This window comes from Fukomys damarensis, unplaced genomic scaffold (assembly GCF_012274545.1).
Source record: "Fukomys damarensis isolate Sample0158 unplaced genomic scaffold, DMR_v1.0_HiC HiC_scaffold_1, whole genome shotgun sequence".
Lineage (NCBI taxonomy): Eukaryota > Metazoa > Chordata > Mammalia > Rodentia > Bathyergidae > Fukomys > Fukomys damarensis.
The window spans coordinates 3,065,428-3,080,136 of NW_022900913.1; the positions used below are offsets into that span (position 1 = coordinate 3,065,428).

General features: G+C 48.9%; 1 protein-coding gene across 1 annotated transcript in view; it reads left to right on the plus strand.

The window, feature by feature from the left end:
- The window catches only part of Adamts16 (ADAM metallopeptidase with thrombospondin type 1 motif 16), a 124,125-nt gene that overhangs the window by 42,280 nt on the left and 67,136 nt on the right, over positions 1–14,709 (plus strand). Inside the window, exons 6-9 of the mRNA XM_010606128.2 lie at positions 3,272–3,468; positions 5,278–5,361; positions 7,348–7,507; positions 9,098–9,203. Coding sequence (XP_010604430.1) covers positions 3,272–3,468; positions 5,278–5,361; positions 7,348–7,507; positions 9,098–9,203 — 547 coding nt within the window. The remainder of the gene's footprint in view (positions 1–3,271; positions 3,469–5,277; positions 5,362–7,347; positions 7,508–9,097; positions 9,204–14,709) is intronic.

A 14,709-nucleotide genomic window follows, 5' to 3' on the forward strand; every position in this document is an offset into this window, starting at 1 on the left:
GTTGAAGCAATTTATCCATATCCATATCTATGTGCTTTACTCCACCACATCAAAGAACAGACTAAGCATGGTGCCATCTACCTGCAATTCATCACCAAGGTGGCAGAGAAGTCCTTTTCTCAGGGCCATTTAGGGGGTGATCTGTTATTTCAGGAACCACAGTGCTCTAAGGTCCCCTCACTTCCTTCAGCTGTGTCCTCAAGCTCGCCTGACTGACTCTTCCCCTGCTGGTAGTACAATGAGCCTGGGCTCTCCTTTGTTTGTATCATTGGCTTTGATGACTGCTATATCCAGCACCCTAAAATAAAGCTAGGCATATGGCAGGTACTAAGTGAATCTTGGTGAATAAAGCGAATGAGCCGAAATTATTTGACCTCCCAACAAAAATACGGCTAGAATACCACTTGAATTATCAGGGCCTGAATTCATTTTATCCTATGTACAACATTCATGCGCTACCTGCAGGAGAACTTGCAAAACTCAAATTCAAATGAACCTAGGTAGTGGGCCCTTGTTTCATCTTTCAGAGTTCCCTGGGAGTGGAAAGTGAGATCCTGGTCTTCTGTCTCTGTGGGGTTCATACTTACAAAGATCCTTCCCTGGTAGGGGAGGAGAGTTTGTCCTCCGTGTTCAAATCATCTCTTATCACAAGTTCAAGCCCAGCCTGGACGACTTAGTGACTTAGCAAGATGCTGTCTTAAAGTAAAAAAGGGGTGAGGGTATGACTCAGGGCAAAGACCCTGGGTTCCATCGCCAGTATTGAAAAAGAAAATAACAAAACAGAAAAATAACGAAAGTAAAGTCAGACTGATTTGTGTTGGGTAATAGCGAGGAGGCCTAGTCTGAGTGACACTTGGGTCCTCTGTTACAGCCCCATGCGGCAATGGTGGCCCAGGTTTGGCTGGCGCTCTCATCATGAGTTTGGGGATGGTGCTTGGGCATCACATGGGTTGTGCAGTTCACTGTGTGAGCCTGAATGGCGAGACCAGCACCACGCAGAGCCGCTGTCCCTGCACCCAACCCCAGGGCTGTGGGCATCCTGACCTGTGCTGTATCCGGCTTGTCCTGGGCACATTTCCTGCCTTTGGAAATGGAGACCAAGGGCTCAGGACCACCCAGGCCAGACTGTATCCCTCTTCCAAGACTGTCTAGAGCAGGACCCCAGTGGTGTTGTTCTCTCTGCCTCAGTGATCTCATCCCAACCAGGCCGTGCGTAGGTGGCCTGGTGGCTGAAGGAGTCCTGAAGACAATGCCCAGGGGGCAATCAGCGCTGTGGAATGATGAGAGCTGTGAAGGCAGGCGAGTGTGGGCTGTGTGATTCTTGTTCCCAGGGTCATGTGATTACTGCTCTCTGGAGATCCATTTAGCTTTGGAGGCACAGGTTGTGTCTCTTTCTATGAAGTGCTGTCCATCAGAAGTAGTGCAGATTTCCAATTGTCTGCGTGTTGAAACATTTTTAGATGTAATGGAATATCTTGGTGTGGGGTCCGAATCTTAGCACTAAACCCGTGTTCCACGTGCACCGCAGCCCATGGCCAGAAGGTGTCTGACACAAGGTCGTTAGCGCACCTAGGGTCTGAAGTTGAGCCATCACAGAAGGTCAGGAGTACAATTCTCGATTTGTGATGCCCTGTCAGTATTCAAAAGGCCTCGGACTTTGAAGCACACATTTGCCCTATTTCTTGGATTAGTGAGGCCTAGCATTGTAACAAAAAGAAATGAAGTGAACTGGGTGTGAGTGCTGCTCAATCCGCAGCATCTGCTCACAGCCAGTAGCTGTGGCTTGTGTCACTTGGATGTGTGGCTTCCCTGAAATCTCCTGAAGGGCATTGTCTGAGGGATCCGTTAAGTCTCATTGTTTTCATATAGTATTGACTTAAACACTGTGAAGGTCTAAGGTGTTTTTAAATTACTCAAAGAAGGCAGAGTGTGTTTTGCTTTCTAATTAAATTAGATAGCTATGTATGACACCTTCTAGGAAATTAAACTCTGCAGTGAAACAGAGCTGCCACAGGGAGTTTAGAATCCGCTTCGAACTGTACAGCACAGTCCAACCCCAGATAGGAAAACAGTGTGAGCCATCTTGGTCATTGTTACTGCGCTCCTTCCTCGGGGCTCTGCTGCAGAGGAGCCTGTCCCCCAGATGGGGCGCTTGCAGTCTTTAGGGTTTGCTTAAAATGCCAGGACTCCAGAGCAGAGAGTCTCCTCTTCCTGCTTTGAGTCAGGACAGAAGTACAGCGGTGATTTCTATACACCTGCAAGGGCTGATCAACAGCTGCAGTGAATGTTTACATTGAAAAGATAATTGCAGTAAGAGCCACCTTGCCCCGAATCTCCTCAAATTTCACTTTGAATGCACTTGGCCTATCATTCTTGCCACTTTCTGGAAGTCCCGCTTCACGAGTGTCTATAATGGATGATAAAAAATTAACGTTGGCGAACGCGGCTGCGGAGTAAAAGCGTGACCCTGTGTCCTCCTCCACCCTCTTCACTGATCTGTCACCCTGGCTTCTCACTCTTCCCCAGAGTCAAAATGTGCATGGAAGGGAAACGTTTTCGATCCACTCTGGACACTGAGGCAGCCACGACAGTGCAACTGCAGACACCCATGAAAGAGGACTCCAGAGCGGCTGCAGAGAGTGGCGAGGAGGATGGGATGGGTGTGCTGAGAGCGGAGGGGGGCTTGAGGGGTTCATGGCAAGGTGTCTTCCGCTGTCATCATCTTTATATTAAACACACCGTATTTTTATCACACCTCATATATTGCAGCAACTTTACATATGGCGTTCTGTGTAGCCCAACTTCAGTTTCACAGTGAGTTAATGCTTATATGTTTTCATTGAGCATTCGTTTTTTATTTTATGAAACATAAAACAAAGCTTCATAATGAAATAATAAGAGAATAACAATAGTCACTCTCCTTGTCTTCACAGTAGTTACTCAGAGTACAAGACGTAACCAAAAAGATTCTTACCGAAAAGCAACAGATAATAATGCAACACTTCCTTGTCAGTGAAATAAAACTAGTAGTATAAATGAAATCAATGACATATATGCTGAATGACTTTTGAAATATCGCAATTTGGGGAAGTGTGTGAACGTCTCCCCAGGTCCTTTGTATCTCTCCACTGTTCTGCCCTGGCTGGTGTGTACGCGGTGTCTCTTGTACTCGGAGACCACACTGCCACATTAAGTTCAGATCTGCACAGAAAGAGTCGCCGCGCGGGTTTTGTGCAATGGGTTTGCACCCCTCTGCTCTTCTTCGCTGTAGACATGCCACAGCGCCCCCAGGACCTCTTCGTCCTGCCCGACGAGTATAAGCCCTGTCTGCGACCCAAGCGCTCTCTGCTAGAGTCCCACAGGAACGAGGAGCTGAACGTGGAGACACTGGTGGTGGTGGACAGGACCATGATGCGAAGCCACGGCCAGGAGAACATCACCACCTACGTGCTGACCATCCTCAACATGGTAGGGCCTGCTGCCCCCGGCGGCCAGCTGGGGAATGACACTGGGAGACTGCATGCGTGTGAGAGACGGCCCATTCTTAATCGAGGACGTGTGTCTCATAAATAAGAAAGATTTCTGATATGGCTCTTTATGTTTTACTATGCTCCAATCGAAGGCGACATTTCACAGTTTCAGACAATGAAATAAAGAGAAAAAAGAACTTGACTCTGCAGTCTGTCTGCCTGGGAGGTGTTTCCGGCCACCACTGTCCCTCCTTGCTGGCAATCTCTAAGAGGAGGCTGAGACCACTCAGAGCCTTGAATCTGTCTGTCAGCATTCGATGTGTGATTTTAGAGGACTGTGTACAAATGCCCTCCTTTCTGAAATTCTAATATTCAGGTGACTGTAAGTTAGTTTGACTATGAAAACCCAGGGCGGTACAAGCTTGCAGAACATTGGCTCACATGAGGTGCGGCTTTGTCTCAGAGTGGCAGCCGCGGTAATCATTGAGCAGTGGTGAGAGCTATGCCAAGCCCTGCCACGTGTGCGTGAGCTCCAGAGCACAAAGCTATGTGGGGTCGCAGTGTGCTTTAAAAGGTGGTCTGATGAGACTACGCTAGCAGTGTGTTTTATGTTCTCCTTCAGTGAATGCAGCTCCCCTAAGTCTGTCTCCCTCTTCGTAGTGCTGTGCGGTCATCTTGCTGCTGCCATTTCTGGCAGGTGGAATCACAGATTGCTGGTGGAGGAAACAGGAAACGGGCAAGGAAGGCTGCCCAGTTCTGGGAGGCGGAGGGGGAGTCCCATGGAGTACCACAGGGCCCATCCTGCTCTGACGGGGGAAGCCTTGGCCTCTACCAGGCAGACTTGACCAGCATTTACTTCTACACGGTGGTGCCCGTCAGCCCCCTGCTGTACCGGCCCACAATTGTCACTCGTCCCTGCTTCTGTCCCGGGGCACCCGCTACTCACCCATTTCTACTTCTGTGTTTCATGCTTTGCATTTTTTTTCATCTTCTTACCACCTGTTCCCTTCTTTTTCTTGTGTCCTTGTCTTGGTTACTTCTCTGGTTGTAGAGACAAAATACTCAACAACCAAAGTCAAAGGAGGAAGGCTTATTTCAGCTCACAGTTGTAAAGATTGCAGTCTATAGTTGGCTGGTTCCAAAGCAGGGTGACGTGGCAGAAGAGAAACAGTCCGCTGCAGGGTGAGCAGGAGGCAGCAAGCAGCAAAGTCACAGCAGCAAGCCTCCTTTCCCCTTTATCCCATCCAGACTTCTAGACTTTTTAGTAGTGCCATCCATACCCAGGGTGGGTCTTCCCATTATCCATACCCAGAACTATGGTAAAACAATCAGTGGATTTGGTCCAGTACCACACACCCTTAATCCCAGTATCACACATCCATGACCTAGGCATCTCCAGAAAGCCTCACCTGGGGAGGACATCTAGACAAGCCCTGGAAGTTCTCTTAGTCTTATCCTAAGCATTTCTCTTGTGCTTCTGAAATTTCTTGCCAGGATAGCTTGGGGTATGCTTGGCTTTTCTGGTCATCACTATGTGTTAGAAAGCTTGTCCCTGATTCAAAAGAGGACACTTTCCAACTCAGGGACCTATAATCCCTCCATTAATACTCAGTGATGACAGGTGAAATCCCCACGCCCACCCCCAGGTTCAGCTGTTTACTTCCAGGCAGGCATGATGAGGCTCCTACACTGATGACTAGGTATGTTTGTACCTATCCAGCAAAGAAGATAATTACAGGATTCTCTTCTGCTCACCAGCCAGACCCCAGGTATTTGGGGGCTGATGTGGATTTGCTATCTGTTCCAGGTGTCTGTGTTATTCAAGGATGGAACCATCGGAGGAAACATCAACATTGCCATTGTAGGCCTCATTCTACTGGAAGACGAACAGGTATTCTGTTTTTTAAACCACTGGTTTGCTTTTTCCCCTGAAAAATAAGTGCAAAATAGTGCTTTTCTTTTGCTTTAATATAATCATTCTATCGATTCTTTTCTTTCTCTTTGGGAAAAAAAAATTTAATGTTTGGTGCCTAAACCAACAAGTTTCTTTTCAGATCTTTTCAATTATTTTATGCTACTTTTTCTTCTGGAAAAGTGAGGAAAGTCTATAAAATTGGACTAGAAGAAAGTGGAGTAGAAGAGCTGCCTTAGACCTGTGGGCGGGAAACGTGCCAGGGGCACAGAGGACAGGATGTGTCTGGGGTCCCTCGGGCCTGTGGGAATCATGCCCTTTCTGGTTTTTGCTAGAAGATTAACTATGTGTCTGGCACAGCCTGTATGCTGCATTGTACTGCGTGTCACTACCCTGCTTCACTCTGCTATGACTCTGCTCTGAAGAATGAGTGTTCTGCCTTAGCTTCTTATTTTGGTGAGGATTCTGAAATGTCCGGCACCTGTCCCAGAGGGCAGACAAACCCCAAACTGCTCTGGTCTTGATAGCAGCGGGAAAAGGACTTTGCCTGCACTGCCCTCAGAACCTCTTGGTCCACATAGCACTTCCAGGCATGGGGAGTGGGGAAAATCTTAGAAAAGGTTCTCATGCCTACTTTCCCCAGGCTGAACCTGGACTAGGAGAAGAGAGCGCCAGATTCTCCCATTAGCCGCAGCACCCTTGGGCACAGCACACATTTATGAGATGGAACCTGAGCCTGGCCAGATCCCTTTCCCCTGCAGTGCAGGGCAGTGCATGTGGGAGGCTGTGTCTGCTGCAGCCCCTGGGGAAGGCTCAGCCTCTGTGTCCTTTGTGTGCCTGTCTGGTGGGGAGGGGGCCAAGCCGGGCTTCTCAGGTGACAGGTTAATTACTCCTTGTATTAAAGTGTTTTCACCTTGGAATCCATCCAAGCTGCAAAAGAATAAGCGAGGTTATCGTTTGATCGTACACCTGTGCTCACTTTAATTAATGCCATGTTCCTGGAAGTCACCAGCTGAGGAATGTAAGGCACGCCCCAGGGCTTATGGATGGCATTTAGCTTAGGTGTAGCTGATTGTCTGAGAAACAAAATGAACCTTGCAGGAGAAACCATTTGTAGTGACTGAGAGACACAGATCTTTCACCGCTGCATAAGTGGGAGCTATTACACAAAGATGTACTGAGATCCAAGTACTTAACCTGGTATTTTTGAGCGCCCATAGGAGAATATGCCATACGTGTAAATGAGTTTGGATATCTCACCACAGCCTATAGTGATGAGTGTTCCTGTTACCTCCAAACCCCTCAATCCTGAGAGTTCTGAAGTTTTTCACTGTGAGGTTTCAGTTGCTGCATGAGAACTTGACATCACGGACAGGGACCGGTGTCTTCTGAGTAGTATTCTTGCAGCGGAGATTGATTTTCCAGAAATCAAGCTTTGCCGATCACCCCGCCTCTTTTCATAAACATGTTGCCTTGTCAGCTGGTTCTTACCATGTGGCGATAAACATTAAATGGGGCATTATTTGGGAAGCAGGGATTACCATCTGCTCAGCTTACTTAAGAAAGGAACATACCTCTGGCTCCATGTGTTCTCAATGTGCATACGTGCAAAGCCATACTTGAATGATCCTGTTGCCTTAGATAACTTTGCAAAATGGTTTTCAGAAATTTTAAGTGCAAAAAATTCCATGCACAAACAATGATGGGACTGGGTCACTGAACATGCATTCAGAACCAGACAGGCACATTCCTGAGGTCTATGCACAGAAAGGCAGCAGAGTCCTCACGGAATCCACACAGGTTTAGAAAACACACTCTCTCTCTCTGGGACTTTAGTGCCTCCGCTCATGTGCCATTCAGGTCCAGCCATGTATTTGAAATCTGAGTTGATGACACTCTGGCGGTGACTTGCCTCGTGGGGGGCTTTCCCTCCATTTTCCCGGGGTCCTCCCCTCTCTCTCATAGCCAGGGCTGGTGATAAGTCACCATGCAGACCGCACCTTAAGCAGCTTCTGCCAGTGGCAGTCTGGGCTGATTGGGAAAGATGGAACGCGCCACGACCACGCCATCTTGCTGACCGGCCTGGACATATGCTCCTGGAAGAATGAGCCCTGTGACACTCTGGGTAAGTCCCTCCAGAGCAGCGTGGAGACTGTGTGTCGGCCTGGGGGTGGAGTGCATACGAGACTTTTGCATCTGCTGTGAATGACAAGGGAGAAGAGATGTATTCTCTGTGTGAACTCTTTGGATAAGTGCAAGAGAAGGCTTTGATTCACTAAGAGTGATTTCGTTCCTAGCATGTGCAAGGCCCTGGGTTCAATCTGCACCATGGGATGGATGGGGGTGGGTATCAAGGAACAAAGGAAAGTCCTTCGTAGAGTAAAGAGTTTCTGAATCTTCTGATATAAGACATAATTTCTTCCATTTTTCTACCTTTGCGAGAATGGGAACAGTAGATTCAAGTGTGTTTCATTAGATGGCAGAAACAGCCATAATTATAAATGCTTATAAAGAGTCCACAGAAATATTGTATTCCACTTTCTCTAGCAGTGTCTCAGTTTTAGCAATTGAGCAGTCTTTAGGTGTGTGGAGGTGGCTGTGTCTTGAGGGCAGCAGTTTGGTGTTTTCTCATGGTCGGTGTGAAGAGTGTGCTTCCGGGACAGAGGGTGGTGGTGGAGCTCTACCATGTGAGAAGCCAGGTCTGGGAGGAAAAGTGTGCTGATAACTAGGACTCCTTGACACATTGTTTTGCCCCTTCTTTATTCCTATGTTCTCCGGGAGGAAGTTGTTTTATTCTAAAACTTTCAGCTAGATCCTGGTCGACCCATGCCTTAGCCCTATAATTCAGGAAGAGTTGCAGTGGCCCCCCACTTGTCCATACAGAAGCTTGTCTCCAGGGTTGTCCTTGGAAGCTGCAGGGACATAGATTTCGGGGATGGCTGTCACCACCCTACCTAGTAAGGGAGGCCACCGTGCCCCAACTGTCGGTACAGGTCATGAGACTCATGCCAGCCACCTGCTTTGCTGGTGGAGCCTGGAACTTTGGGGTGCAGGAGACAGTGGGTGGCCCTGTGAGCGGTTCTGTTGACAGCCCTGGACACTGAGTCCCTAATGAGCTTCCAAGTCAGCAGGCCCTGATGTGTGCTGTCCAACCCCTTGCTGAGGAAGCCGGCATCTAGCACAGCTCCCCTGGGAGCAGAGTCAGCAGCTGGAAGAGCCTGGCTCTACCATGCTGCTCACCAGGCTCCCCTTTGCTGGTTTTACGCCACATCCTTTTGCTGTATGAGACCATCACTGTGAATGTGACGAACTGCTCATTGTGACAAGGGCAAATTGCTGGACCTGGCACCGGTCTTGGGGACCTCCCAACATGCCCATTCTCAAGAGGCTTTTTCCCTCAGGCTCTTGAGAACACAGACGTTTATACAAAGAGGCAGAAATTCTCCTCCATCTGTAATGAATCCCTTCCTGTATTTTGCCCCTATTATAGCCCATGCCAGGAGCACTGCATAGAACCATGAATTGTTTTCATGGGAAGAAGACTCCTGGGCACCCTGAGAATAGATCCCTTCCCTCCCATTACTTCACGCCTTTTGTGTGCTTACCTCAGGGTTGCCTGTTCATATTTCCCCCAATGAAGATGAGGACAGAGAATAAACATACCGTTCTCATATTACAACACTGCAATGTAATCATTTAATCTCTGTGCTTACAGGATTTGCACCCATCAGTGGGATGTGCAGTAAGTATCGCAGCTGCACTGTTAATGAAGATACGGGGCTGGGCCTGGCCTTCACCATCGCCCACGAGTCCGGGCACAAGTGAGTCCATCCCCATGGGAGGGAGCCCAGCGCCTTTCCTAACTGGTCACCATCGTTTAGTACGCACTAAGTCCAGCCTGCAGAGGGGATTCCAACCTCCAGCAACAGTCGTGGTTACCAAATGCTATCACAAGGTCTCTGTGTTTCTGTCTTAGGGACCTTCATGTGTTAAAGCCAGAGCAGTGCACATGTTCACACTCCCCTCTGTTGATCTTCTCAAGCATTCTGCTCACATGGTGCATAAGGTTGAGGGCGGTTGTATCTTTCTCTGTTCCTGAACCCAGTTCTGTGACTTCATCTCACTCCGCAGTTGGGTGCTTTCAGGGATCTCCAAATGGAGGAGGACGTTATATACTCTCATTGCTAACTGCTGTGGCTCTTGAGAGTTTGTGTGTAATAATTTGTAGGGATGTTGTGTTTTGATACAGGCAGGGCTTGGGGATGACAAGAGACCAGACCCAGAAGGAGCTGATTTCCTTCCTGTGCTCTGGCCCACATCAGCCCTGTTGGTTTTACAGTGAGGCAGCATCAGCTGTGACTTCAGCTCAGCCTGGAGGACCCTTTGGGGGCCCGGGGCATGTTGGGCAGGCAGCATGCAACAAGGATGGTATGTGTGTCATTGATGACATCTCTGTATAAGAAAGTCTTACCCTTGTAATCATAACATGAAGCATTTCTAGCCATTTTTGATGGAAAATTTTACTCTTAAATAAATTTTTTGGCTGATAATTCTTCATGCTGACTTAAGCTTGAGGCATTATTTTAAAAATTAAGGGTCCTGTGGCTGCCCGACCATCTGCAGACCTCCTGCCATGTGCACACAGAAGAAGTACACGTGTTTTCTTGCCATACCGACTGTACATGACATCTCTAGAATTGTGTAGAACTAGGAATCCCAATTTTTCTGTTATTTTTTACTTTCCATCTGATTTCACTGGCAACAGGAGAACAAAGGCAGTGATTGTGACCCGGGGTCTCTATCTGTTGGGAAACTAGATTGAGGTGATAGACTTGAGTCAGACAGAGCTGTTCAAAGCATGCATGTGTGACATATGTGTATTCGTGTATGTGTGTGTGTGCACATGTGTGTGTGCACGTGTGTGCTTCTGGCCACTGAATCCCACAGAGAACCTGCAGGCTTTGGCTCTGTGTGAACCATTGACCTGGAACTGAGGCTTTGTGCCCTGTTTCTGATCCCTTAGCCCTCCCAGGTAATGATTGACTATTTCATTGCTTGGAAAATTGTACCTGCACTTTATAAGGCTTTCAGCTAAATCACGATTCTAGTTTTAATAGTCTGCTAGAGTTAAAACTTCAAAAACTTCCATTATTGTAATGACATGAGGCTCTTGCTGTCCTCTGAACCATACCTGAATTTAATTAAACAATCAAGGCAAGAAATATTTCTGTTATGCAGGGCTGAGCCCCTTAGCGCTGGGTGAGCAGCGAGACGAGGCATTGGTGGTGCAGTAGACTCAGGAAAACTCAACTCAATCCATCAAAACTGGGCTTTCTATGAGTCTCAGCACCAACCAACCCAGTCAGCACTGACATTTGTCTTTCTTCAGAATCAATTATTAATCTTCCCTTTCCTCACCCAGATTGGGGCTGGATGGATAAAGAATTTCCTCCAAATAAGGAACAGATAGTTTCTCATGACTGTGGAGGGTACAGAAAGGGGCTGTACATCTTGGGGAAAGCAAGCCCCTCACCGGTAGCGCTGATCTTCAGGAGCTGTGTGATCCTCCTTGCACATCCGGTGCTCCAAGAATGTACAACAGACAGAACAGGGAGCTCTGAAGAGCTGCGTCATCTGTGCAACAGCTTCTGATCACACTGAGAAACTAGGAAATGTGGATTTAACATGTGCTGCCTTCTAAAAAAGAGTGTCTCAGTGATAGCAGTAATAGTCTGGCAATGGTAGTGGTAATAACAGTGTTACTTCTGCTGGTCCGTTTTTGCCGTACACGATGAATTCATCACAGGGAGTCAGTACCTGTGCATGACGCATCTCATCTGTGTTTTCATCCCATTCTCCTCTTCCCCCTTCCACCATCTCTTGGTCTCCTTCCTATTTGCAAAAGATCTATCTGCCGACTTCCTGTCATCTATTTTTTATTTTGCTCTTTAATTGATTTGCATTTGGGTGCACTTTTTGTAAAGCTTACAGGGCCTCTACACACAGCCTGACCTGTAGAAGCGACCTGTGGTAATCCCTTATATTACCTACCCCATCCGAGGGAGGACAGGCCAAGTGTCCAGCAGATGCGTCTGCACAGAATGGGGGTGAGTGAGCAAGGTGTGAGCGCGTGTGCAAGTGCAAAGCGAGTATTTCCAGCAAGTTTTCAGATGATAAAGGTGGGGGCACACAAGACTCAGTAACAACATTTCATAAATTTCATATTTGAATTGCATCAAAGGCCACAAGCTTGCTGGGTTCGTTTATTATTATTTCTTCAGGAAAACAGTACAGGTTCGATGCGTGGTAAGATGCCATGACTTGAGCCTTGTGCCTTTATCTTCTGCAGTGAATTTCTGGGAGAGTCAAATCTTTGATTTCTACAACTTAAGAATTAAAAAAGTAATTTTGTATCTTTTGACACTCTTATTATGAAGGACCTGTAAAATACTCGGTTTAGAAGGTGACATTTCCTTCTTGAGTTCGGATCACATGAAGACGCCACTACTGGGGGAGACTGCTTCACTGCTCCTCCTGGCCGACGAGCTGTAACATCTTCTGACCTTTGACACAGTTCGAGACTCAGGCTGATGTCCACCCAATGGCGCTCCTACAGATTTCCGTTGTTTTCATCTTAATATGTCTTATAATTCCCACTGTGGAATCTGACCCAAAGAGAGCAGTGGCCGGGAGCTGGTGTTTGGATTTGATTTGGAACCCAGAAGCTGGGCCTGGAATCGAGATGTACTTTCTCCCTGAGCAGTGTTGAACCCAGATTGCTCTGCAGCCAGCAGCTGGGGATTCCGTGGCTCACTCAGGCACTCGGCATGGACCTGTGGTTGCTCAGTGCAGGCGCTGAAGATCTGACGCTGAAACACCAAGGGCTGAGCTGTGCGTTTGGGAGAACCCACCTGACCCCATGTGACCGTTCCTACGTAAGGGAAGTCTCGCTGTGTGCTGGGCGGGGCTCTGGGACTTGGATTCCAGATGCTCCTGGGCACCACCACACCTGGCAGTGACAGGCAGCCATGCCCGATCTGAGACTGTTCTAACACAGCTTCTCCACAGCGAGCCCCTCACGCGTGTGTGGGAGCAGTGGTGTTTGAGCCTTAGGTTCCGTGAAGAGCTGCATTATCGTGTCAGAGAGCTAAGACACCATCCAAACACATTCACCGTGCTTGGAAAGACCCCTCCAAGCTGTTCCTTATCCACTCACTGGGCCCAGTTCTCATGCTGCCAGTGAGGCACAGTGTAGGGTTCTGTTGAAAGATGAGGGATCCGTGCCTTCCCAGGACCTAAGGGAGGACAGACTAGTCACACCACACATGAGATCAAGGAGTGGCGGCCACCCGGGCAAGCAGGTGAGTCTTCTGGAAGTAGTGCCACATATCCTGTGCCGTTTATGGAGTGAAAGTGAGGCTTAGGGTTAGACGAATTGCGACAGCGGGGTCCCACCGCTGCCTGCCCGCTGGTCTCCAGATTCCCATCTCACTGATGCCTGCATCTCAGCCTCCTGCCTCCCCCAGAGGATGAGCCGAGGTTCTCAGAAGCCTGGGGCAGGCTCCAGGCGTCCCAGCCCTTCGGCCACCATGCTGGAGGCACTGGCCCGTTGTGGCCTCGATGAACATCACGTTTCCGTCTCCATGCTATCCAAAGAGGCTGAAATAACTGATTCTGCCTGTGCGGTCGCCTGGCAGGGCCTCTGTCTCAGTCGCTTGCGTTCCTGGGTTCCATTCACAGCACTTGACAGAGTGTCTTGAAGGAAGAGAAGTTTATTTTGGCCTGAAGTCCTTGCATGGCTGGCTGCCTCCGAGGCAGGGTGGCACGGCACAGATTCATGGGGAGGAGAGCTGCTCGTGGAGGAGAAGCCGCTTACAGCACGGTGGACAGGAAGTGGAGAGACAAGAGGGAAGCCAGGCCAGCAGGGAGATGCCGCGGCCACCTCTTCAGACCTCCCTCCCGAGACAAGTCCACCACCCGCCCCTCTGACCCAGACCCCCTCCAGGAAGCCCGCTTCGGAGCACCCGAGGCTCTCGAGGGCCGTCTTGTCAGAAGCCAGGCCATACCGCCGTGGGAATTTTGTTACCAATCAATGAACACTCGCAGAGAGCACGCGAACTGTTCCAAAAAGTGCCATGGAAGACACTGAAAACGTCTAACTATTGACGTGATTGTCAGATCCATTACAATCCCAAACCGGCTTTACATTCACATCAGAGTCAGTGTCACTGCTGGAAAGGCTGCCCTTTCCTCCGCCAGCAGGAGCAGCGGCTGCGGGCGGTCAGTCCCGCTAGCAGGACGTGTGGGAATGCAAGGGGATTTTCAGTGCTGTAACGACTTCAAACTGCTAAAGACAAAGAAAGAGAATATAGTTATTGTTTTCTCATATTGGGTGGTAAGTATTTTAAATAAAGTGCTTTAGTGCCCAGGAATAAAAATCTATCTGGCATGTGTAAAATAAATAGCAATTGTATTTCTCAGTGACCAAATGCCAACCTTGTCCTCTGCCGGGACTGCTGTTAACCCCTGTAAAAAGAAAGCCCTGTGTGGTCTTCTTGTACTGTCGTGCTGGCGTCCTCAGCCCTGCGCTCCATGAGGAGCTGCTGGGCTGTGGCGGGTGCAGCAGGACGTGGAGGTGGACTGGAGCACTGCTGGGTGCCGGGTCCTCTGACCGTACCGGAAATCCACCCGGACAGGCTGCAGTAGCCACACTTCTAGTGGCATTTCTCAGTTTCACTTACGCACAGCCGAGTTTGAGACCTGATGCTAGAAAGAGTCCTGGAAAACACCTCCGATGGATGAAAACATGTAAACCAGGCATGCCCGGACCTGGGGCATTGTTACTTTGACCTCCTTGGACATGTGGGCAAAAATGCTGATAACTTTATGAAGGCCGATAAATGCTGATCGACAGTCATCCTCGTGAGCCCGGCCAGGCTGGGTTGGAATTCTGTTTTCACTGCGTTCTCTCCAGGGCAGCTCTCATCTGGGATTCCGGCCCGAATCCTTTTCTCAGCCATGACACATTTCCCCTGACATATGGTTGCCTTGGCGTTGATGAATGGCCTTTAATAGAACTTCAGAGCATGGGTGGAGGCTAAAATGACCACATCCACATCACCCTTGGTAGTGATCAGGAATGTTGCAGAAATTGGACAATATTTTCATGCCAGATCTCCTTGGAGACACTCTTCAATGCTACTCGGGTTCCACGCTGCTGCAGGGGACCCTCCTGGCCCTGACCCCCTAGTGTCCAGGCCCCACAGAGTGGGTCTGCAGCCCTCAGGCTTGTGATAATGGTGTTACCCCTGCCTTTCAGGGTGAAAT